Source organism: Canis lupus, chromosome 1 (assembly GCF_003254725.2).
Source record: "Canis lupus dingo isolate Sandy chromosome 1, ASM325472v2, whole genome shotgun sequence".
Taxonomy (NCBI): domain Eukaryota; kingdom Metazoa; phylum Chordata; class Mammalia; order Carnivora; family Canidae; genus Canis; species Canis lupus.
Genome location: NC_064243.1, coordinates 86,529 through 112,715, shown reverse-complemented (window position 1 = coordinate 112,715; position 26,187 = coordinate 86,529). Strand labels below are relative to the sequence as shown.

The following is a 26,187-nucleotide window of genomic DNA, read 5'->3' as shown; positions in this document are numbered from 1 at the left end:
CCAGGGACTCCTAGGGCACTCTTTTTTTCACAAGGAGTTAGTTACTGAAGCAGCCCTACAGTACTACTAGGTAATCACTTAGCATCATTGGGCAACCAGAAACTTAATGGTTACACGCCCTTTGGGCTTTTAAAATTATTGGCCTTGGTGGTCAAAAGCTACAATTATTCCTTTTTTTCTGTTGGATTTGCATTATTTTACAATGGATTTTTTCCTCACCATCCTGATTTTTTTAGTAATCTAATGAAAACCTATCTTTTTTCAGATATCTAGTAACAATTAAAACATAAAATTATTGTTCTTAATAAAAAGTTTTCCTTTCATATCCACCATTTATCTATTTAACAAAAACTTGCTAGTACTAACTATAGTCAAGCACCTTGTAGGGTGCTGGGCAAATTCCACATGTGGTCTTTGTTCTTAAGAACCTGGTAGTCTGGGATCCCAGGGTGGCTCAGTGGTTTAGCGCCTGCATTTGGCCCAGGGCGTGACCCTGGAGTCCCGGGATTGAGTCCTGTGTCGGGCTCCCTGCATGGAGCCTACTTCTCCCTCTGCCTGTGTCTCTGCCTCTTTCTATGTGTCTCTCATGAATAAATACAATTTTAAAATAAATAAATAAATAAATAAAAATCTTAAAAAAAAAGAAGCTGGTAGTGTAGTATGACACTGGGATATTAACCAAATACTCTGGTTCAAATGGAATTAAGTGATGGAGTGGAAGGACAAGGTTTTATACAAGCTTCAAACAAGGAAATCAGACCTTGACTGGGGAGTTTGGGCACCAGGCTGGATCTGAAGGTGAAATGGGTATTTTGGATGATGATGGGAGGGACAGTCTTGCAAAACATTCGCACATGGACATTACTTCTTTTATATACCAAGACTGGGGGGGAGTTAAGTCAGACATTCTTTCTCTTTCTGAAATGCTCAGATAATCACTTTTAAAATCTTACCTCACAAAACAAAAAACAAAACAAAAAACAAAACAAAACAAAAAAACAAACTTTACCTCACATTTTGAGATTTTAGAGAACTTTATGGCTGTGTAAGCCAAACTTCTCAGAGCATAACACATTCAGAACAAGTCCTTATTCTGACTTTTCTTTACCGTGCCATAAGGATTTAAATCTTATCAGCCCCAGTTGGGTTTGTAATAAATTTTAAAAGTCCTTTTTTCTATGGCAAGAGATAAAATCAAAACTCTATGCCTTCTGTTGTGCCACTTCCTATGTATATTTATGAAAATATTCTTAGGTAACTTTATTACCCCAATCTGTGTTTTCTAAGGTAGGATTTGATTTTATCTTAGGTATATTAGTTGATGTTTGCTTTGTGTTTCTATGATCAGAAACCTCTAACTTGTTATTCAATATTTTCAGTTAAAAGTTGCAAAGGTCGTTGTTTTGAGAGAACATTTGGGAACTGCCGCTGTGATGTTGCTTGTGTTGACCTTGGAAACTGCTGTCTGGATTACCAGGAGACGTGCATAGAACCAGGTAAATAAAAATGTTCAGGGCAAAAGATGGGGCCATGGGCATTTAGTAAAAGATCAAAGAAAAGTTCTGCATCTTTTAGGTATGTGATTTATCTAACTCATTTGAGATTTTTAAAAATTTGGCCTTGGTTTTTCCTTAGAGAAAAAATTTCATGTGTTTTGCCTTTGTTCAACACTTTAGGGCTAGCAAAACTGTGCTTGTTTTTAATGTACGCTGAAAGCCAACATAATCTAATTTGCACTTAAACTAACCTAAGGTTGCTTGAAATATATGAATCTTTTCAGTGTGGGCTCATTAAAACACAGTTCTTAGATAGCCACTTCTTTTTATTGAAGTATATAGTTGACACAGAATGTTACATTAGTTTCAAGTATATGTAGATGTCTACTTATACTTCAAAATAAAACCATCAGAATATGTAAATTTTCTCAGTTTGATTTGGACTTCTCTACATCTGACATGGGTATTTAATATTTAAATGAGAATAAACCAGATTGAGCTTAAATTTCAGAACCCTGAAAATGGCTGGTGGAAAAAAGCCAAGAAAGATCCGTATATGATTTGATAATAATAATATTTGTCCATGTTTCAAAATGATGAAATTCTGGGTTCTTTTAGTGACATAATAACAATTACTGCTTGCATGTTTTCTATTAGTTCAGATCGACCACTGTGGTGGCAGATTCTGTGAGTAACTATAAGTTATGAAAGAGCTCATTGCGTCTCATGGATTGTTCTCCAGAAGAGAGGCATTGTGTGTCCACTTTAGATGTATTCAGTTTGGACCATAACATGGATTTTGTTGTTCTTTGTTTCTAGAACGCATATGGACATGCAGCAAGTTCAGGTGTGGTGAGAAAAGGTTGTCCAGAAGTCTTTGCTCCTGTTCAGATGACTGCAGGGACAAGGGCGACTGCTGTGTCAACTATAGTTCTGTATGCCTAGGTGAGGTTTCAAATGCCCATCTGGTTCCACAGCAGCCGGACATCCCCCTACATGGTGGCGGGGTTTTGCATAGGTGTTGTTTTTTTACATTAGGAGCCATATTTATTGACCAACTATGTTAGCTGAAAAAATACTTTATTAAAGAAAAATTCAAACGTGAGTAGAGTATGCAAAGAATCTTGTACCTATCAATCAGTTGAAGAATTGCTATTATCTACGCACAGCAAATCTCATTCTATCTATAGTTACTCACTCTGCCACTACCACCCCTTCATGTTATTTTGATATTAGCTATACATTTAATGATGCCTTGTGGAAAGATGACTTCTGCAGTCGTGGCTGACTATCATGTCCCAGGTTGCCTCGTAGTAAATGAGGACAGTGTCTGCCATGTATTGAAAGAATAGATGTGAAATTACTGCCCATGATTGTAGAGTATTATGTAAACTGATGCTATTGTGATGTCTTGTCCAAGTGTTACAGGATTCTTTGAAATTAATATGAAGGGAACTAAGACATCAAGGATTTAGTACTAAAATATGTCGGGTGGATAAAAGGAGGGCTATAAATTTTGGCTAAAAATATTAACAACTAAAGAATGAAAAAGATGCCTTTAAGTTCTCACAAATTCAGTAATATGTTGTAGTCTTGCAATTATACATTTTTTTCTTCCTGGTATCAACTGGCTCTTATTTTTTTTTTCCTCATAGGCTCTTATTTTGCTTTCTATATGTGTTGTATTTCCCTAAAATCATGCCACATATTACCTATATATCTGGTTTATTTTGTTTTGGAATCTGTCATTGCCTCACAACATCACAATTATTGTTAACTGTTTAGTGTGTTCAACTTGTTTTATTTCTTGAAAATACTTTAGGAGAGAAAAGTTGGGTAGAAGAAACATGTGAGAGCATTGATGAGCCGCAGTGTCCAGCAGGGTAAGATATATTCTAAGATACTATTCTTTTAAGGTACTATTTTTTTTTTCTCTTTCCAAGTTGAAAAGATAATAATTCATTTTTGATTCATTAAATGTTGTTTTTAGTCAGGCCTTGTGGTCAGGCACTGATGGTGTAGAGTTGACTATGGAATGACCTCCCCCCTCTGGAAGCTCACAGAAAAAGAGAGGCCATGACTTTAGGTTTTAGTGTTTGTAAGCATTGAGTGGAAATCTTTTGTCCTTCTACTTGGGAAGGAAGGCTTTTTACTTTCATTTGTAGCTTTAAGAGTTAAACCTTTGGCAAATTACTTTATAGCTTCCTTTTTATTTTTTGTATTTTGGCTCACTTATAAATTTTGGGAATAAGCAATGTGTCTATCTGAGAATATTACATAATTTTTATAATTTAGGGATCACTGGGTGGCTCAGCGGTTTAGCACCTGCCTTCAGCCCAAGGCGTGATCCTGGAGTCCTGGGATCAAGTCCCACATCAGCCTCCCTGCATTGAGCCTGCTTCTCCTTCTGCCTGTGTCTCTGCCTCCCTCTCTCTCTCTCTCTCTCTCTCTTTGTGTGTCTCTCATGAATGAATAAGTAAAATCTTAAATTTTTTTTATAATTCATATTTGTTCTTTTTGTCCTTAAAGTATTTTGCACAGTGTCTTATGTGTACTAGGTAGGTCATTGAAACAATTTGTGTGGAATTCAAAGGGGGGAGTTTTATGAAGATGTTAGATATATTTATCTTGGCTCCACTTGAGATCTATTACCTCATATAATTTGAATTATTCGTCTTCAGAAATACATTTTTACCTTTTTAAAATAATGATATTTTTCCAAAGGATGAAAATTTTAAAACTGTACTTTTAGCTTACGTTGTTTGTGTATATAATTTATCTTTGCTTTATACAATGTATTTTTTTCCTTTGGGATGAGAGAGTACATTTTTTTGGAAACAACAGTAATAGCAGGTGCAAAAACTAAACCCTAACCAAAAGATTAAAACAGAAGAGACTTTTTTCAAAGGGAACTCTCTTATACCTTAAGCTGTCTTTTAAGTCCAAGGTATATTGGAAAATTTAGATTTAGTGAATTTTGAATCTTTCTTTCCCTTCTACATATTGATCATTATTTTTGATTTGTAATGTCGATCTTTTTAGTGGATCTTTTTAGTGGAAAAAAAATCCTTTCTTTACAATAAGATTATAATTTAGAACATGTGTTATTATACTGGAAGTTATACCAGTATATTTATCTGGTGGCACAAGAAACTTATATTTTATGTTGCTTGAATACAAATGATTTTATACAGTTCTGGACTATTGAGACCCTATGTAGCTGATTCTGGAAACTTCTAACTGAGCTATGGTGTAAGTAGTTCTCAAATCTCTCTACAAAATAGTATCTTTCAAATTTAGTAAATTTAGAAACTAAATATTATATATAATTTATCTGATATAAGGTACCATATATTAGATTCACATAGAAACAATGTCAGGAAGTGGTTGCTCAGGAAAAAACTTAATGGAAGCAAAAACATAATTTAGAAAAATCCTATTTATTAATATTTATATTCCTACAAATTGGGAAAATATTATATTTTAGTAGCATTTGGCCCAGTTTTTGGAATAGCAGGGACTGTGAATGATATTCTCAATACAGTGGCTCAAAATGGTAGAAGTGTTTGAGAAATACTATTTGATGATGTATGTATATATCATATATATACATTATGGAATGTATAAGCACATATATGATATAAATGTAAAATCTCCTTTATAAGGATGCTTGCTGAGCTTGTAAGTTTGTTTACTTTAGATTACAAAATGATCTCAGGGAGAAGTCTTCATTGGACTTTTGCCAAAGAAGGAGAAGAACTTTCATTGGATGTGTGTATGTTCCTTCTGCTTCTTTATACATTTGTTTCTTTTCTTTCTCATTACCCAGGTTTGAAATGCCTCCTACCCTCTTATTTTCCTTGGATGGCTTCAGGGCAGAATATTTACACACTTGGGGTGGCCTTCTTCCTGTTATTAGCAAACTAAGTGAGTAACTTTGGAGTTCCCTGTTGGAGGTGTCACCGTTTTCAGTGAACTAGATGAAGCAGACTTTTTGTTTTGTTTTGTTTTGTTTTGTTTTGTTTTGTTTTGTTTTGTTTTGTTTTGGAAAAGTACTGGCAGAATGTGTTTTACCAAGCATCTCTATTGCGAAGTAGTTGAACCTGATGATAAGGAGCTAGTTTCCAATATTGTAATTACTTTGAAGCTGCCTTTTAACTACTTCTAAGATAATACAGTTATGTGTGTGTGTGTATATATATATATATATACACACACACACACATACATACATATATACATTTAGATCTCTATAGGCATGTATGTATTTTTTCTTAGAATTTTTGGGTTCATTTTGTGGAAAATAATAATTATTACATTTTAAAATAGAATTTCAAAAACTGAAAGTATTTCTGATATCACTCTAGTAATGTAGACACTGAATATTTCCCAGTTATCCTATAGTATCATGTAGCATCCTTCCAAATTTCTTTGCCTCATACAAAGCCTTAATTTAATGATTGTCCTATAAGTTATTGATGCAATAGTAGAACGGTCTTTTCTTGGTATTAATGCTAAAGTTTTAAGTCAAGTTAACCCCCAGTTTTATGGGTACCATTTGTATCATCATTGTTAATTGAAAAAGGAAAAAGATTGCTTATGGATCTAAAAATTGTGGAAATTTGCTCATTATCGGTGATCAATAGTTAAGCATTACAGTATAATACAAGACTGAAATAGAAGCAAATACAGTGATTTTAGTGTTCTGGAATTCTAAAATATTTATTAGACTCTTGAGTACTTGAGATTAGTTTAAACATTAAAATCACACTCAGTAAATACACATGTGCATTTATTTTACTTTTATGACAAAATTTTGGGAAAACTTTTTAAAAATTCAGTTTTTAATTTCTACCTAGAAGAAAATAATTTTTATAAATAATCATTTGACATGAAAAAAGTCCATAGCAAAAAGCATGCATGGGCAAGGAAGGCTCTGTTCTTATCAGTTAGGCCCATGGGCTTTGAAGCTTGAATCTAGTCCTTTGCAACCATTAGGAGGAAAGATGGCAAACATGGCATCTTGAGTTCAGAATTAAGGAGCTGTAGCTAACTATATGCGAAATTCAAAAAGAAATCAGTACACAATTAGCCTAAGCCCCAGCTTCGCATAATTGGGGAACATACTCTGTAATTCTGCACTGTTTGGAAGGCATTGAGATAGATCGACACATGCCAGTTCAGGAACATTTTTAGCAATGATGTACTGAAATGCTAGAATCATTAGTTTATGTGTTCTTTTTTCAATAGTAGAGGCAGGAGAAAAGGAGCATGACACCAAGGCTAAATCTGGAGCAGTCTGACTTCTGTGCTTTCTCTAGCTTAAAGCCAGAAGATATCTTTTATCTTTAGAGCCGTGTTGAGTTTGTCCTGAATTAGTTGGTTGTGGATTTTCAGATTGGGATACTGTCATCCCAGCTACTGTTTCACCCATGTTTTAATGTTGCAGATTTTGCTACCAGTGGAGTTTTTTTTTTTAAACTACCTCTTATAATTTAGGTATGTAAGCACCAAGTAATATCAGACAGAGATCTAGTAGGCATCCTCGTTACAAATGGTCCACCTAGAACTTAAGGTTATTGATGAGTATGGGATAATTATTTCAATGGCTTAATTATTTTGTTTGATATTTTTCCGAAAAAAATGAACTCTTAACATTGAATTTGAATCTACAGTGTTGCTTTATAAGTAGCCCTAAATTTTTATATGGTTATAAATTCCTCCTGGGTTAATTTTTTAATACTATTTAGACTTATTGGTAGCAAAGCTAGATGATGTAAACCGATTATCAATTGTATTTAATAACAATCTTTAATTTTTTCCCTTATAGAAAACTGTGGAACATATACCAAAAACATGAGACCAGTATATCCAACAAAAACTTTTCCTAATCACTACAGCATTGTCACTGTAAGCTCCAAGTTTCAACTTTTGTATGTTCACAGAAGTGAAATGTAAATGTTACATTTTTCGAGGGAATAATTAGACATCAGATCAGAAAAGGATAACTTTTCCAATATGTAGTTAAGCAAGGAAACCTAGTCTTTGCTCTGCCACTACTGCTGCAGTTTGGGGAAGGTCATTTTACCTTCTGGTCTCAATTTTTCCATCTTGAAAAGAGGTGACTAAAGTCTCTGAGAAATGATTTCTTGACTTCCTTTTGCCTTTCCAGTCATCTTGATGTTTGAGTTTAAGCAATCACTTTGCCTGACTCTAGACAGGATTACAATCCTGTTTCTGTTTCAAAGTTTCCCAATTTAATTGGAGTCCAGAAAAAAAGTCAAATATATTAGGCATTAGGGTTGAAGCCAGAAAATTAATTCCTGAGGTTGTGTTAATGCAAGCTATTCTCAGACTCAACTAAAACAAAGTTTATTCTACAAAAATACTTTACTCAGCAATGTGAAAGGAAAATAGAACACTCTTAAAAATTGAAGAGGTTATAGGGATGCCTGGGTGGCACAGTTGGTTAAGTATCTGACTCTTGATTTCGGCTCAGATCATGATCTTAGTGTTGTGAGATCCAGCATGAGTTAGACTCTGCTCCTTGTGAAGTCTGCCTCTCCCTCTGCTCCTCCCCCTGCTTCTACTCTCTCTCTCTCAAATAAATAAATAAAGAAAGAAATTAATTAATTAATTAAAATCTTTAAAAACATTGGGGAGGCTGCCTATTTATCTAGATCCTCATCCATAGCATTCCTACTTATTACATAATTTAAAACACAAATATTATAAAACATCTTGAGTGGTTGATTGTGTTTTGACAATTCCATTTCTTTGTTTTTCTCTCCTTAACCTATGTTAAGTTTCTTGTAGCTTTAATTACCTGTTTCTCTTCGATGATTTTGTTCTCTGAATTTATTTAACATTAAAAACCTCACAACCTGCATAAAACTTGTTTTTATATTTTTTAGGGACTTTATCCAGAATCCCATGGCATAATTGACAATAAGATATATGATCCCAAAATGAATGCTTTCTTTGCACTTAAAAGTAAGGAGAAATTTAATCCTGAGTGGTACAAAGGAGAACCAGTGAGTTGTTTGTTCATTTTAGCTAATAAAATAGTTTTTTTAAATTACTCTAATCTATTTCAATCACAGTAAAATAACAGATTTACTGAAGCTTTTAATAACCTACATCATTTATCATATCTGTGGTCATCCTTTTGGTGATGGAGATGAATGCTGATAATCCTAAATACAGCTTGTATCATTGTATAATGAGAGTAATTTTATTTCATAGCTGGGTTGGGGAAATTCTGAACCATTTTTCTTTTCTGCTTGATTCTACCTTCTTGTACTAGTAGTTTATAACTGTAGTCTGGGGGCCACATTTTGATCCACATATAACAAATTGTTTCCAAAGGAGGTAAACTTTGAATTCATTTATATATGCTAACTTAGAAGATTCTTTCTTGCTGTGATTTAGATGTGTTCATTGTATTTTTTAAAAATTGCCCCAGAAATTCTGTGGAGACTTTTTTGGATAGTCTCAATATTCCTCTTAGAAGGAAAAAGAGCATGATGTTTAATTTTCAGGAAATAAATTCAAATTCTAGTACTGATATTTAAAATTATGTGACTTTGGGCAATTTTTGCTATAGCTTGGTTTTCTCATATTTATCCTGTAGATGATACCATTAACTACCTCATGGGGTTATTGTGAGGATTATCTAAATTAATAATTGGGATGCTTATGGGGATATTATTTAGAACTATAATTGGCAGTAAGTACTTAATAAGTGTTAGTTATACAACAAATATGTCAACAAATTAAACAGATGAATATTTGGGAATATTTTCTTCTTTCAAGGGGAGCCCATTAAGTAGGTAGGGTTAGGGCTCTGAAAGTTGCAGAGGTTTTCAACTGATGGTGTCTATATTTTTTTAGACTAATTTAATCTCTAATTATTTCATTTCATTTTGCTGCTATTCAGAGTCCTATTAAGTGATTATTTTAGTCTCACTGCAGGAGCTTACTAACCTCAAAAATACTGTAGCACTTGAGAAGAGTGCATTGATGTCACATGAACATATACTTTCCTAACAGATGCACGGTTTTATAATTTTCTGAATTGCCTTCATTCTCTTCCCCAGATTTGGCTCACCACTAAATATCAAGGCCTGAAAAGTGGCACATTTTTTTGGCCAGGATCAGATGTGGAAATTAAAGGAATTCTCCCAGACATCTATAAAATGTATAATGGGTATGTATAGTTGTATTTTTTTTCAGAATAGCTTATTTGTTTTAAATCTCAGCTTCTCCTTGTTATCAAGTCTAAGTTCCAGCATTTCTGTGATGCGTTGGCTGAAAAATGAGAATGGTCAGAATAAGAACTCTATCTCAGCTACCTTTTAGGTGGAAGATAAGTAAGTTTTGGATACATGGATGGCCAGTAAAACTAGACAGTCTTGTTCTAGAGGTTTTCTAGAAAGTGCTGGTAATGTGTTGGAGTTTGCATTCAGATCTTTGGGCAGGAGGAAAAAATGAAGTTGTGGTGACTGACTCCAACTTTTATGTAAGAGTCACAAGTGAGTGAACTATCCAAGAGGTACCCTTTGTAGAATGTATCAACACATGGGTCATTCACCTGGAAGCAGTTACTGTCCTCAGAGAAATAATATCCTCAAGTAGATATAAGAAGAAAAATTTTTATTTTTATTTATTCATTATTATTTTTTAAAGATTTGCTTATTTATTTGAGAGAGAGAGAGAGAGAATGTGAGCAGGGGGCAGGGGGAAATGGAGAGGAAGAGAGTCTCAAGCAGACTGAGTGGGGAGCCCTACATGGGGGCTCAACCTCATGACCCTGAGACCACAACCTGAGCCAAAATCAAGAGTCATATGCTTAATAGACTGTGCCACCCAGGAGCCCCAAGAAGCAAATTTTTAAACCCAGTTACAGTTCTCATATGTGTAAATCTTAACCTTTGTTCCTTTATTGGGAAAAGAAATTTGAGTTTTCAAATAAAACTTTTACATTGTTTCAAACACAATGCAAGGGATTATTTTAGTCTTTCAGTGTTGTTTTGAGTAAGAAAAACACTGCCATTTTAAACTCAGACCATTGTCACAAATTGTTTCATTTTGCTTATCCTTAATTTTAGTTCAATACCATTTGAAGAAAGGATTTTAGCTGTTCTTAAGTGGTTACAGCTTCCTAAAGATGAAAGGTATGTAGAGGACTAATTTCTATGATAAATACTGCTTTGTTTTACAGAAATCACACAATATTTTTAAATAAGTTGCAAAAAAAAACTTTGCGATTGGCTCTGGCATCTTATATCCAAATGAATTTTTTTAATGTAGCTCTAATAGCCACATTTTGAAGAACTCCAAATCTGTAAATTATTTCTTAGGAAGTTTAGAAATGTTACCCCAGTGTTGTAGACTTTTTACTCACTGTCGATTGTTAAATTATTCTTTCCATTCTGTTTTACAATGTGTTTATAAAATATTACATTTTGATGCTGTTTGATTTAGACCACACTTTTACACTCTGTATTTAGAAGAACCAGATTCTTCAGGTCATTCATATGGACCAGTCAGCAGTGAAGTAAGTGCCTTTTTATCAGTGATTACTTCTAACTAAACCTTGCTTTGAAGCAGGCTTCTGGACCATTCTGTAAGATTCCATGATTCTGGAATGAATAAGATGCACTTTAGTAAAAATAGTAGGGAGAATTGGTCTTATCTAAACGTCTTGCAATGCTAAATTGAACTGGTGATAAATTGCGTATTCTCATTTCCAAAGCTTTCATTCACTCCATTTCTCACTACATCAACTTAAAAAACTAAGGGCTCCTTGGAAATGCTGAAAATGGGTAAGACTCCAATTTTCTATGTAAATAGAAAAGAGATTTAGAGATTTAGAAGATCAAATACTGCTTTCAGTTTTTGAGTGGCTATGTAATTTTTGTTTCTTGGAGCAGAGGAAGCGATAGCACAGATGATGATTTGAACTTCTTTCCTTGTACCTCTAAGCTGACTTCCCTTATGATGTATATTTTATCTGTAACCCAGGATCTGAAAAGAAACAAGAAATAAGATCTGTGAATATTGTTGGTCATAATGAAAGGAGAATCCATATAGCCAGGGACCCTAATCTCAGAATCCTTGTTTTCTTTTTCCCCATGTGACTCCAAGAGATAAAAGACCAGGAATAGCTAGAATTTCACCCTCAGGATGGATAGTTTGTGAGCTTCAAAGACTCTGTAGCACAGAGTCCAGACCAGAGCCTATACCACTGTGTCTGTCGTGAGCTCTGGTTTTGAGAGTGCTATTTGCTCTAAATGCTTCCTTCAGCAGCAGCAGGAGGAGGGGAAAACATGGCTCATTTTTTCTCATTTGAATTTAAAACACCTGCCTACACCATCTTCTGGTTTCCCTTGCCCCGGGAAGGGATTTTTTACTTTACACCAGATTTGCCTCTCTTAAAGCATAGGTTCCTCTTGGATGCCACATTGTCAGCTAAAAGAGACAAAGAGAGAGGGAAGTTGATCCTCAGTCTAGGTCAGTATTTACTCTCTAGGTTCTTTCCATCAAAACCCATCTGCAGCAGCTCTAATGTAGTTAGTAATTCCATGTGCCTTGCTTTGCTTCTGGCCTTCCACTAAGACAAAATGCTCCTGAGAGGTAGAGTAAAGAAGACACACAGCTGACAATGCAATGATGTCATAACTGGAAGGGAAAACCTTCTTGTTGGTGTTATGTTGGTTTGACAGTTGGCCAGATGCCTATTATTTATTTGTTCACTAAATACCCTGACACTTAAGATTCCTGTCGAGGTCAGTTTGTCTACAAGTAAGTCTGAGGATCATTTTGTAATTGTTTGATGATCAGCTCTTAGAAGTTGTAAAGTCTGCCTATTCTAATTTCACAGAAGATTTGCCAAAGGACTACTTTTTTGATTCACCTGCATTAAGATTGAGCCCATTGCTTTTCATCATAGTCGCCAACTTGTAAACTCTGTTAAATTCTAATATCTGGCACATCAAAACCCACCTTATTTTAATACTTTAAAATTCGAATTCAAGTTGGATAGCTTGAATTAGCTTGAATTAGCTGTTAAATTCTAATTCTGTTAAAATTCAAATTCAAGTTGGATAGCTTGAATTAGCTTTAATTAGCTGTTAAATTCTAGTATTTCTGGCACATCAAAACCCACCTTATTTTAATACTTTAAACTTTGAATTCAAGTTGGATGAATGAAAGACTGTATTGAAGGAGCTTGTTTCATATTTCAGTGAAATACATTGACTGTAGAGATGAAATACATTGACCATAGAAATAAGATTGATTTGATACATAACAGAAAGCACATGTAGAACTGCAAAGAATTTTCCTCAGGCAGCTTTGCAAAGAGAGCTGTAAAGGGAAATGTCAAAAAGCAAGTTGCTAAAACCATTTGCTCTTCTGTGTCCTTGTGATAAACTTGTGCAAAATACATGTAGTTTGGAAGGAAATAATAGGTTGTATTCCTAAGAATTCTAATTTTAAAAATCAAATACAAAGAATTATAAAAAGCATTTCATGAATAATTTTGACATCTGGCAGTTAAGACAATCAGATCAGCTGGTGTCATTCCTAATATTTATAATTGAGCACATATGGGATTTGGGCCCTTCTTTTGTTAATGAGTATTGTCTTAACTGACCTGTCTTAGCCTAATGTAAGTCAGTTCATCATAGCATACACTGAACGTTCCCTTTATTAACAGATATAGAAATAGCCATTAGTATGGAATCCATCATATGAAATTGCTTCCCTTTCTTAGGTCATCAGAGCATTGCAGAGGGTTGACAACATGGTTGGCATGCTGATGGATGGCCTGAAAGGGCTGAACTTGCATCGATGCCTGAACCTCATCCTTATATCAGACCATGGTAATCTGAATTTGTATCATTTACCCTTCAGGTTAAATGGTGCCAAAAAGAAGTTTCCTTGATTGGTTATTGTTTCATTATTTCTTCTGATTGTTATAGTTAATTCTTTTTTTTTTAATGTAGTTTTTTGTGGAAAGTTTTTAGAAAAAAATTATATTAAACATAAAGTACGAGTAAAACACAAAATTCACAGAAACCTAAAAGCCTATCAATGACAATACACCCAAAAAAAAAAAAAAATGACAATACACCCATCTCCTGATTTGGGGAAGGTGGTTTTTTTTTTTTTTTTTTTATGTTTAAGTGAAAGGAGGAGTCACATGTCCTCACTTTATTATTTTTTTTAATTTATTTTTTATTGGTGTTCAATTTACTAACATACAGAATAACACCCAGAGCCCGTCACCCATTCACTCCCACCCCCCGCCCTCCTCCCCTTCTACCACCCCTAGTTCGTTTCCCAGAGTTAGCAGTCTTTACGTTCTGTCTCCCTTTCTGATATTTCCCACACATTTCTTCTCCCTTCCCTTATATTCCCTTTCACTATTATTTATATTCCCCAAATGAATGAGAACATATAATGTTTGTCCTTCTCCGACTGACTTACTTCACTCAGCATAATACCCTCCAGTTCCATCCACGTTGAAGCAAATGGTGGGTATTTGTCATTTCTAATAGCTGAGTAATATTCCATTGTATACATAAACCACATCTTCTTTATCCATTCATCTTTCGTTGGACACCGAGGCTCCTTCCACAGTTTGGCTATCGTGGCCACTGCTGCTATAAACATCGGGGTGCAGGTGTCCCGGCGTTTCATTGCATTTGTATCTTTGGGGTAAATCCCCAACAGTGCAATTGCTGGGTCGTAGGGCAGGTATATTTTTAACTGTTTGAGGAACCTCCACACAGTTTTCCAGAGTGGCTGCACCAGTTGACATTCCCACCAACAGTGTAAGAGGGTTCCCTTTTCTCCGCATCCTCTCCAACATTTGTTGTTTCCTGCCTTGTTAATTTTCCCCATTCTCACTGGTGTGAGGTGGTATCTCATTGTAGTTTTGATTTGTATTTCCCTGATGGCAAGTGATGCAGAACATTTTCTCATATGCATGTTGGCCATGTCTATGTCTTCCTCTGTGAGATTTCTGTTCATGTCTTTTGCCCATTTCATGATTGGATTGTTTGTTTCTTTGGTGTTGAGTTTAATAAGTTCTTTATAGATCTTGGAAACTAGCCCTTTATCTGATATGTCATTTGCAAATATCTTCTCCCATTCTGTAGGTTGTCTTTGAGTTTTGTTGACTGTATCCTTTGCTGTGCAAAAGCTTCTTATCTTGATGAAGTTTGGGGAAGGTTTATACCAGGAATTCTGAATAGTTAAAACAAAGTTATTTAATAATAAATTTTGGTAAATCTAGTCTAACAATTTTAGATTTCCTTTGAGCACATTGTTGGGTGCTTTTTCTATTTTCTTTACCATGATAAATCTGATTTCAGAAGCAGTATAAATTAATTTTAGCACTATGTTAATTTCATTTTTACTTTGATCTTAGAACAGTAATAGCCTTGGGAGTACAGAAGTAATGAGTATATAAGAAAATAGAAAACAAATTCTTATTTGTTTTCTCTTGTTACTGTTTGCTTCAGAAATAATTACTAAAAGCTATTTCTAGAAACAGTTGTAAGAAGTTCTATGCCAAAGAAGCTGCAGTTCTGGAATGAGACTGAGAATTTTATGCTACCATTAGTATTTTGGGTGATTTAGGGAAAATAAGTGGGCTTTCCTTTTCAGTCTGAAACTGATATTCCTCCTCACTCACATAAAGTTACTATACTACATAAATAAGAAGAAACAGTAAATGAATTGTGGATGAAAGAAGGGAAAAAGTTCTTTGGTTTTTTTTGAAGTGGAGTGGTATATATAGCTGAAATTCTATGTCTTACCTATTAGATGTTTAACAAACATAAGCACTGAACATGTAATTATTGAAATAAATTCTGGAGGTAAAAAATTCTCTTCTACATTTAAATTCCTTATTAAAATTGCAAAATGTTTGGGAATTTTTTTTCTTCCCAGGCATGGAACAAGGCAGTTGCAAGAAATATGTATATCTGAATAAATATTTGGGAGATGTTAAATTCTGGAGGTAAAAGAAATTCTCTTCTACATTTAAATTCCTTATTAAAATTGCAAAATGTTTGGGAATTTTTTTCTTCCCAGGCATGGAACAAGGCAGTTGCAAGAAATATGTATATCTGAATAAATATTTGGGAGATGTTAAAGATATCAAAATTGTATATGGACCTGCAGCTCGATTGAGACCCTCTGATGTCCCAAATAAGTACTTTTCATGTAAGTATACATGGATGCTAACTTGGATTATATTTATAATACTTTCCTCTAAATTATTATGTCTCTTCACTAAAGTGCATCAAAGTTAATTTCTTTTTCATGATCAGTTCTCCAATGCAGATCTTTGGCACTCAAAGGGATTCTATAAGGGGACTGGGTATGAGGACACAGGTCCAACCACTTATCTTTGTTGCTCATTGCTAATATATTATTTGATGAACTTAGTACAATTTTATGTTGAAGTGTGTGTGTTACTTGTATTAGGTTCAAGAATACTTGTACTAAAAAAAAAAAATGAAAAGTTCAGCTACACGTATTCAAGTTTAATAACATTCCATTAAAATAGCTTAGAGCTGTTATAGAATAATATTCCATTATGAGGAGGAATGTTGGCAATTCCGTAATTCTTAAAATTCTATAAACAACTGGTTTTTGTCCTCATAAATGACTTTTCCTTGACCATTCCAAAACAGAGTAAGAATGTGTTTTGCAAATGGAGAAGAAATTTCTTCACATTCTGTCCTGACACATGTGGAACCCCACCTGCCAAGAAATGGTTTTAAATATTAATTATTTGGCAAGTGAGGTCCGTTTGCTAACTGTTTGAACCTCTGTTGTAGCCCACTTCTTGATTGCCATCTTTGTTAACTTCCAGATGCCTACAGCAGGTCCTGTTTATCTCTCTACTACAGTAAACTTTGAAATAGAAGAGATAAAAAGCTTGTCTGACATTTATCAGAATTAGGTTTGGGCAGTGTGATGCTGTATGTGTCATGTTGAATATTCATGAGGAGAAGTAGATGTCACTGCAGGAAAATGTTTATGCAAATATTAAACTATTAATGTAGTGACACTAAGCATAGACTCTGTATATGCCTGGCAAGTTTTAATTAGTAGTTTTTTAATTTATAAAAGTAGTATACAATTATTGTAAAACCTGTTATAAGAACTATGCAGGCAGAGGCAGTGCCCAGAGCTGTTTAGGATGGGATGGCTAAGCTTTGACCACACCCTTATCTCCTTAGGCTTCTGTTTCCCAAATTAAAGCAAAAACTGTATCTATATTTATTTATCAGTATACATACATAAAATATATTTATAATACATGTTCTTTTATCTGAGTAATTTTCTCAAGTTTATATAAAGTATACTAGAAGGATCTTTGGAAAGCTAGACATTTATTGATTTGTAGCACAGAATACACTAAATCTTGCTTTGCAAATTCAGTTTCAAAGCTAGTCTACTTGCCCTCTCCTAAGTTCCCGTGTTTCCTTTTTATTTGGAAATTCTAGAATTACTGAATATCAAAATATGTAAAGTAAAACATAACAGTTTCCCTAAATCTCCCTAATTCATGACTCATTTCCTCTCTCTAGAGATAAATCTTGTTAGGTTGGGATATGTCTTTCCAGATATCTGGTATGTGTATACAAAACATGTTTGTTTTTTAATTTTTATACCATGAAATCGTTCTAGATCTAGGTGCATGGACAGATAAGTGGGTGGTCAGATGGGTGGACACATATATAAATTAACAGATGAATGGATAGAAAGTTATTCTGTAACTTGCCTTTTCATTGAACAATATGACATAATTTTAGAGGCATGAGGTGGTTGCCTTCTCAATCTTGCCAATAACTAATGATTTAAATAAGGTGCTTGAAACATATTTTGATATTTTAATATAGAGTTTGAGTTTGACATGCAGCATTTTTGTTTTAATTGTAGCATACCATCAACAATAATTCTTATCTCTGTCCCCCTTCAGTTAATTATGAAGATCTTGCCAAAAATCTTTCTGTAAGTATCTTTATGTCTCCATTATCTAGTTATTGTTTGTTTGTTTAATATGTGTTTAGAAAGGGGGTTCAGTTCTTGGGGTTTTAGCATTAGAATTAGCATTAGAATTTTGAGTATATGGGCCAACATTTATATGCTCTGTTGTTTTTAAATAACTTTGAGGATATGTCCCAATAAGCTAGCATTGAAAGTTTTTAAGGGTGTGCCTGGGTGCCTCTGTGGGTTAAATATCTGCCTTCGGCTCAGGTCATGAGCTCAGGAACCCAAGACTGAGGCCATGTCAGGCTCCCTGCTCACTAGGGAGTCTGCTTCTCTCTTTCCCTGTGTTCCTCCTTCCCCAACACACATGCATGCACACTGTCTCTTTCTCTCTCAAATAAATTAATTAATTAAAAAAATTTTAAAGAATTCGTTTATTGTCATTGTTTCATTTTTATGACAGTAAAGAAATAATTGGAGAAACACCTCGGTGGCTCAGTGGTTGAGAGTCTGCCTTCAGCTCAGGGCATGATCCCAAGGATCCAGGATAGAGTCCCACATTGGGCTCCCTGCATAGAAACTGCTTCTCCCTTTGCCTGTGTTTCTGCCTCTCTCTCTCTCTCTCTCTCTCTCTTTCTCTCTGTGTCTCTTATGAATGAATAAATAAAATCTTTTTTTTTTAAAAGAAAAGAAATAATTGGAAAAAACAGAAGGAAAAAATCTATAGCTATTTTACCATAGGTACTGTTAACATTATTACATATTTCCTAGCAGTCTTTTTATACCTATTTAAAAAATAAATGTCTGTCTTGTTGATAAGTTATCTACAGTACAGTTTTTTACATGGTATGTTTTAAGTATTAAAATTCTTGACATTGTAGTTCTAAGTGTTTGAAAATAATATAATCAGTAATAACAAAACTGAGTGCCAAAGTCTTAAGAGTTTGTGGGTTTTTATGAAGTCTGATTTCTTGTAAAAAATATGAGTGTTTAATTGTTGGGAATGGTCAACTGGTACATTATATAACTGGTAAGAACTCAGTTATTTTTGTATCTGTGACTTATTGAGCAGTCTGGTAAAAATTTTATCAGAAAAAATTCATACAGAATTAAGCAATTTCACACCTAAAAAGATATGGAAATAAGAGTTTTTCTTTACCTCCTATAATTTCAGTGCCGGGAACCAAACCAGCACTTCAAACCTTATCTGAAACATTTCTTACCAAAGCGTATGCATTTTGCCAAAAATGACAGGATTGAGCCCTTGACATTCTATTTGGACCCTCAGTGGCAACTCGCATTGTAAGTTTGATGGCTTCCAGATAAACTTAGCCTCATATGTTAGTAATTCCATGTAACCATTGGCCCCTTTCCAACAATCTTGTTATATGAAAATTGTACAAATAGATTCTCTTCACACTATCCTGGAATTTCTTAACCTTGGCCTGTTGACCTTTTGGGTCAGATAATTCTTTGTGGTGTCCTTCACATTGCAGGATATTTGAAAGCATCCCTGGCTTCTAACCATTAGATTAAAAAGCACCCTTTCCACAGTTGTGCCAACCAAAAGTGTCTCTAGACATTGCCAGTTTCCCTGGGGAGAGCCATTCACCCCCAGCTAGATACCACTCCTCTGCTCACATCCATATGATTATTTCTTATGCTCTACCACTTACCATTGTATCCCTGCTGCACATTACAGCTGTCCTACTAATACCTTTAAATCCAGCAAATAGGGTGCCTGGGTGGTTCATTAAGCGGCTGCCTTCAACTCGAGTCATGATCCGATGGTCCTGGGATGGAGCTCCTGAGCAGGAAACCTGCTTCTATTTTTCCCTCTGCCACTACCCCTGCTTGTGCTTACTCTTTCTCTCTGTCTGCCAAATAAATAAATAAACAAACAAACAAATAAATACTTAAATAAATAAAAATAAATCCAGCAACTAATTGGTAAAACCTCTTTATAATGAACGATTACTTTCTTCATTTTACAGAGTTGTTTTTCACCTCAGTTTTTTGGTGTGTTGGAAAACTATTTGAATGGTTAATATTGTTAATATCTCAAAACATGATAATTAACTCTTTTGATGGTTGCCAGGAAGTCAGGGATGATAAAGCAAAGCCTAAGCAATGAACAAGGATTCAGTTAATGTTTCACTCCATTTACTAGAGAGCTGTACTTTTAGTGTCTGGAAGAAAAATATGAAGGAAGTGGTGGTCTTTACCCTCATGAGAGAACTAATATTTCAATGACATCTATTATATTCCAAAGATTTCTTTAGACTAAACCATTTAATTTGTACAAATAACCAAAAACGACAAAATTGAAACCAAGAAAAGAAAACTAGCTTGCTAAAGTCACAGCTAGTAAATAGCCTAGTCAGCATTCAAAATCAACTCTGTGTCAATGCTTATGTCTTTTCTCCTCTATGCTATATTGCTTATAGAGTTGATTTATCTACAAAATAAAAGATAAGGGTGGCCAGTTAATTCTTTCCAAGCCAGGTGACTTTGTTTGCTTTTTTTTTTTTTTTTTTTTTGCTTTAACAAAATAGGGCCTTATTCTTTATTAACATAAATAATGTTATGATTATAAATTTGGTACTATGAATAGACTTTACGTCATTAATTCATACTATGTCAAAATTAGGAATCCTTCAGAAAGAAAACATTGTGGAAGTGGATTCCATGGTTCTGACAATTTGTTTTCAAATATGCAAGTAAGTAAACTTGTTATACTTTAAAAAATGATAGTTTATAAAAAAAAGTTTATATCTGAAGAAAACTGTATGAAGTTATAGACTTAGAAACATAGAATGTGATTATATGTCTTGAAGGAAAATTAATGAAGCATATAATTTTATACAGCTGTTTTACTTTGGGCATTACATTAATAGAATTTTGTTAAAATGTTATATTCATGTTTCATGAACTTGTGGTTTTTACCTTAGACTAAATTTCTAATAATTATTTTGCCTGTATTTCTGCTCCATTAAGAATATTGCTCTATAGTAAATGAAAACTAGTGATTTAATAGGGGAAAAGATATCATGCTTTTTTCCTAAATGAAGATAATGCCTTATATTTAACTAGCAATTTAAAATTTCAAAATATACTCACAATGATTAATTTGATTTCTACTGCACAGTGTGTGGTGAGCAGGGTGACATTTATATCCCATTTTACAGATGAGCAATGATTTCATCATCTGTTCTGACTGTCAAGTCAGGATTGCAGTAAAGCTGAGAGAAATAGCCCATGTGTCCTTAGATTAAATGTGCACCACGGGTTAAAACAGTATCCTGTGGAGTCCATGGACACAAGCATTTTTCCCATTATCTTAACCAGTTTATACATATACAGTGTGGATAATATAAAATAGTTTTTGTCACTGACTACATACATAGCTGAAATGAATTGACAAACTCACTTTTCTGGCCAATCTAGGCACTTTTTATTGGCTATGGACCTGGATTCAAGCACAACATTGAAGTTGACTCCTTTGAAAATATTGAAGTCTATAATTTAATGTGTGGTAAGTGTGAACAGGCTTCTTTCATTTTGTCTGAAAACAGAGCTGATATAGGACTATCCAAAGTAGGCCACGTGGTGGGCTCCTTTATAGAGAGGGTGATGAGGGGAAACAGACCTTCTTCTTCCTGACCTGGAGTGATTGAAAAAAAATATGGGGACCATGCCATCTGATTACAAATGTTTCTTCCACTAGGCTGCACACACGTAAACTGGAACATCCAGAGCAGGTACATCCCCAATGCCTCACACTTTGCCAGGACTTGGGCTTAATTATATAACATTTGAAACAGGCCTGGGGGGAAGCCTGAGAGAGTTTGGAGTCTGTGAAGGGTACACCAAACAGGCAGAGCCTCTGGTAGTAATCATAGTTGAATGGATGACAGTGTCAAGGTGGTAGAAATTGAGGAGGACTCATTAGATACATTCTTGGTTTACTCTGTACTTTCTTAATTAGTACTTTTATTTTTTTATTTTATTTTTTAATAATAAATTTATTTTTTATTGGTGTTCAATTTGCCAACATACAGAATAACACCCAGTGCTCATCCTGTCAAGTGCCCACCTCGTGCCCGCCACCCAGTCACCCCCACCCCCCACCCACCTCCCCTTCCACCACCCCTAGTTCGTTTCCCAGAGTTAGGAGTCTTCCATGTTCTGTCTCCCTTTCTGATATTTCCCACTTATTTTTCCTCCTTTCCCCTTTATTCCCTTTCACTATTATTTATATTCCCCAAATGAATGAGACCATATAATTAATACTTTTATGGTCAGATATGTGTTTTAAATATTATTTCCTTTTTCTGATAATGATACCAGGCATTTGCAAAACTTAAATATGTCCTCAGTGTAATTCTTTCAGTGGGAACCTATATATTTAAATGAATTAATATGTCCTAAGGCACTTAAAACAATGCCCAGCACATCCTAAGTGCTTTACTATAGAAGTGTTTGCTATTTTATTTTTAAAGATTTAATTAATTAATTAATTAATTAATTTATGTGTGTGTGTTAGAGAGAGAGAGAGAGAGAATAAGTGGGGGAGGAGCAGAGGAAGAAGCAAATTCCTTACTGATCAGGGAGCCACATGTGGGACTTGATCCCAGGACCCTGGGATCATGAGCTAAAGGCAGATGCTTAACTGACTAAGCCACATAGGCACCCGTGTTTGCTGTTGTTATTACCAAGAGCATGAGTCAGACTCAGAGTAAGCTAGTTTTGAATCCTAGGTCTTACTCCATTAAAGCTTTGAGGCTTTGAGCAAAACACTGTGATTACTCATCTACCAAGTATTGACAATAACTTATTAAATTGTTTTGAGGATTAAGTAAGAAAAATATATTAGCACAGTGGTTGGCATATAATAAGCATACTAATGGTGGTAACTATCCTACACATTAAAATTCAGAAGTTTCTATAGAGAACTACAGCATACATATTAGTAATTCCATTAAGAATACCTTAGTCATAAATGTTCTAAAATTCAAGAGAGTGTTACAGTTTCATTTTAGGTAGAGAGTAAACTCTTTTATAGATAGGGTTTAAAAAAATAAAAATCAAAGGATAAGTCTACTGTTTATTTGATTTTGAAACCTCTAACGATTTATCATTCTTGGAATTATGCAGATTTACTGAATTTGACACCTGCTCCTAATAATGGAACTCATGGAAGTCTTAACCACCTTCTAAAGAATCCTGTCTACACCCCAAAGAACCCCAAAGAAGTTCATCCCATGGTACAGTGCCCCTTCACAAGAGCCCCCAGACATAACCTTGACTGCTCATGCGATCCCTCAGTAAGTATCTTCAAAAACGTAGCCCAGTTTGATCTTACGGCACCCTCTGCATAGCTTGTGTTCTAGAAACAATTAATGGTCAAATTAAAATCTATGAGTGGGCATAAATATATATTTATGTTTAATTCTGGTAGAACACTGCACCACTTTTATTGTTTATTTTTCCTCTCCCTAGTTTTTGCATTTTCACCTCTGTCTCTATCCCTTGGTGCTGTGACTTGACTTAGGTGCAGGTTGGGAGAAGTCCAGCTAAGTCCTAGAGCATCTTGAATCATGAGAATCTGTGCTGTTATCCTAGCAGTGAGGTCTTTATTATAAACCAATCACAGTATTCTTTCTCTAAAATATATCTCAATTTATTTTAAAGTTAGAGGGAAAATCACATTTCTTTTGGTATGAAATGAATATATGGCACTGTTTCTTTTTTACTCCTATCTTCACATACAGTTGTAAGAAGATAAAAATATGTGACAAGTGAACAAAACTGAGAGTGTCCTTAGAGATTTGGGGAGCAGTTGATTTTATGCTTTCCATTTTGTTTTAGGCTCAAAGAAAGACTATAAGAATAGTGATAAAATGATAAAGCAGCAATTCTCATTTTTCATTCATACTGTTGGGCTTATGTAACAGTTTTGCCTTTTTGTAGCTGTCATCTGACCTTTTATCCTATTCTTCAAAAAAATAACTTTCACTTGTACAAGATGGTTTTACCTTTGTCCCATGATGGCTGTAGAAGTTGTTTCTTTCAAGATTAAAGCATGTCTTAAGACAAAAACAAAATAAAACCCCATGTCTCTCGTTACTTAAAATAGTACTATTACCTTTTTAGGTTTTGCCAGTTACAGATTTTGAGACACAGTTGAATTTGACTGTGGCAGAAGGTAAGACATGTTTACTCTTGAGCTTGGAATGTGGAAGCAGGCTTTTTCTCAACAGTATCAACCACAGAAAGTTGGTTTGGGGACATTAGTTGAGAACAATGAAACATTATATGGTCTCATTCATTTGGGGAATATAAAAAATAGTAAAGGGGATAGGAGGGAAAGGAGAGAAAATGAGTGGGAAGAATCAGAGAGGGTGACAGAACATGAGAGACTCCTAACTCTGGGAAATGAACAAGGGGTGGTGGAAAGGGAGGTGGGTGGGGGGTTGAGGTGAATGGGTGACAGGCACTGAGGGGGGCACTTGACAGGATAAGCACTGGGTGATATGCTATATGTTGGCAAATTGAACTCCAATAAAAAAAATAATAAAATTTAAAAAAGACTATAGAGAACTCCAAAAAAGAGAGAGAGAGAGAGAGAGAACAACCAATAACTTAAAGGTAGTAGTGGTGGAGGACCACCTGAGGAAACAAAGAGAGGTCATTGCTTAACACTCTAGACTGTTCATCATAAAGAAAGAAGGAATCTTTAAAGCACATCATATATTTAATGGAAGCTGAATTACTCTTTATGAACACAGTGGAGGTGGTTTGAGATTTTGAGGATTTTAATAGGTCTATAAGAGATCTTCAGATTTCCATTGTAAACACCTGTTAAATTTCTATTTCACTTGGTTCTTAGTTCAGAGTGTATAAATTATTTATCTAAAGTTATTTCTTCATAACTTTTGAATGAAAATTAGGTATGCTTAATATACAGACAACTGTTAACATTCATCAGTTGTGACTGGGATGTTCAGCATCACTTTGATATGGTCTCTGATACACATGGATATAGTCTCTGATCCTTAAGTTACTTGGCTCAGTTTTTTCCTTCTGGAATAAAAGTGAATTCAGCATCATTCCCAAGTTGAATTTGCTTATATAAAATCTCTTTAAATTTGGAGCACCAGGGTGGCTCCGTCAATTAAGCATCCGGCTCTTGATTTTGATTTTGGTTTAGGTCATGATCTCAGTGTCATGAGATTGAGCCCTACATCGAGCTCCACACTGAGTTTGGAGTCTGCTTGGGATGCTCTCACTCCCTTTCCCTCTGCTCCTCCCCCCTCTTGCATATGCTCTCACTCTCTCTCAAAAATAGAATAACATAACATAAAAATCAAATCAAATGAAATAAAAAAGCTCTGTAAATGTTTAGAGAAATCTTTGATGGCTCTGTAATGGCAAAGAGTTGTGGTAAAGGATGACACTTCTGGAACTGATCAGTGTTTGAATATGAGCATAGGAACTGTATGTCCATGGATAAAGTATTCAATCCCTGTAAACTACTCATCTGTATAATGGGGCATATAACCTTAATTCATAGGGCTAGGTAAGAATTAAGTTAGATGATGTATATAAAAGACTCTACAAAGCACTTAATACTTGGCAAAAATACAATAAATGGTCTATCTTATTAATGCTTCATTCAGCTCAGTCTCATAATTTCGGCTGTGAATTTTTTACTTCCTAAGCACATGCATCACCCAGAAATTTCTCTGTCTGTAGTTTTCCCTGAAGAATAAATCATTAAAATAATGCTAAGAATTTTAGTAATATTCTTTTAAGTCCTAGTTGCTGAAATTTCTAGCAATTTCATATAGTGTCCTCTTGTGATATCTTGATATTATGTTTATCTTTCAGAATCTTCATGGGCAAAAACTATAGTGAATCTCTTTTGTTTTCTTAATTGTTCATGGTTCTGGTCTTTGTAATTAGGGGTTTTTTTTACACTTAAAAATCACTTTTCAGTAGGAAAAGTAGAGGAAAGAATTGGATGAATGTATCATTATATATTGTCTTAGAACTCACAGTAAGTATGTTTGAATGGTGGTTTCATTATTCCCCTATGACCCAAGAGAAGGTTATTAAGCGCGGCACTTTACCTTATGGAAGACCCAGAGTTATCCAGAAGAACACCACAGTCTGTCTTCTATACCAGCACCAGTTTGTGAGTGGTTACAGCCATGACATCCTGATGCCCCTTTGGACATCTTACACTGTCGACAGAAATGCAAGTATTGGTCTCCTCTTTAGCTATTGTGGATATTTCAAATTATCATGAAGCAAAACATTGAAAGCATAGTTAATTTTGGTCAGTTAATCTTGGCTCTATACTCAATTCCTGAGGTAGAAGGTCACTAAACTGGGAGTCTGAAAATTAGGTTCTGGTTCTAGCTCTGCCACTAACTAGCTATGCGACTCCACAGATTTCTTCTGTGAAATGAGGGATTGCATGTAATAGGAGTTCCTCCCATGCTTTTTGTTCATTTTACTATCTTATGATTCTAATTTACAATTTTGCAAAATCAATTTTTTAGTCAGGCACAGTTCTTCATCTCTAAATACATAGATGTGTGAGCACAAAGGATCTTCCTTAGCTGCGTGCACCTGAGGGGGTCCTCACTAATGGGGGAGGCTG

The 26,187-nt window shown here is 34.7% G+C and overlaps 1 protein-coding gene across 2 annotated transcripts in view; it reads left to right on the top strand.

The window, feature by feature from the left end:
- The window catches only part of ENPP1 (ectonucleotide pyrophosphatase/phosphodiesterase 1), a 73,799-nt gene that overhangs the window by 32,711 nt on the left and 14,901 nt on the right, over positions 1 to 26,187 (top strand). For both annotated transcript variants that reach the window (XM_025421917.3, XM_049111425.1), the window contains exons 3-20: positions 1,380 to 1,496; positions 2,316 to 2,441; positions 3,319 to 3,379; positions 5,326 to 5,423; positions 7,327 to 7,406; positions 8,411 to 8,530; positions 9,596 to 9,705; positions 10,607 to 10,672; positions 10,983 to 11,055; positions 13,276 to 13,384; positions 15,606 to 15,737; positions 17,506 to 17,537; positions 18,691 to 18,818; positions 20,167 to 20,236; positions 20,964 to 21,051; positions 22,674 to 22,843; positions 23,673 to 23,724; positions 25,625 to 25,779. In XM_025421917.3, the coding sequence (XP_025277702.2) occupies positions 1,380 to 1,496; positions 2,316 to 2,441; positions 3,319 to 3,379; positions 5,326 to 5,423; positions 7,327 to 7,406; positions 8,411 to 8,530; positions 9,596 to 9,705; positions 10,607 to 10,672; positions 10,983 to 11,055; positions 13,276 to 13,384; positions 15,606 to 15,737; positions 17,506 to 17,537; positions 18,691 to 18,818; positions 20,167 to 20,236; positions 20,964 to 21,051; positions 22,674 to 22,843; positions 23,673 to 23,724; positions 25,625 to 25,779 (1,787 nt within the window). The remainder of the gene's footprint in view (positions 1 to 1,379; positions 1,497 to 2,315; positions 2,442 to 3,318; positions 3,380 to 5,325; positions 5,424 to 7,326; positions 7,407 to 8,410; positions 8,531 to 9,595; positions 9,706 to 10,606; positions 10,673 to 10,982; positions 11,056 to 13,275; positions 13,385 to 15,605; positions 15,738 to 17,505; positions 17,538 to 18,690; positions 18,819 to 20,166; positions 20,237 to 20,963; positions 21,052 to 22,673; positions 22,844 to 23,672; positions 23,725 to 25,624; positions 25,780 to 26,187) is intronic.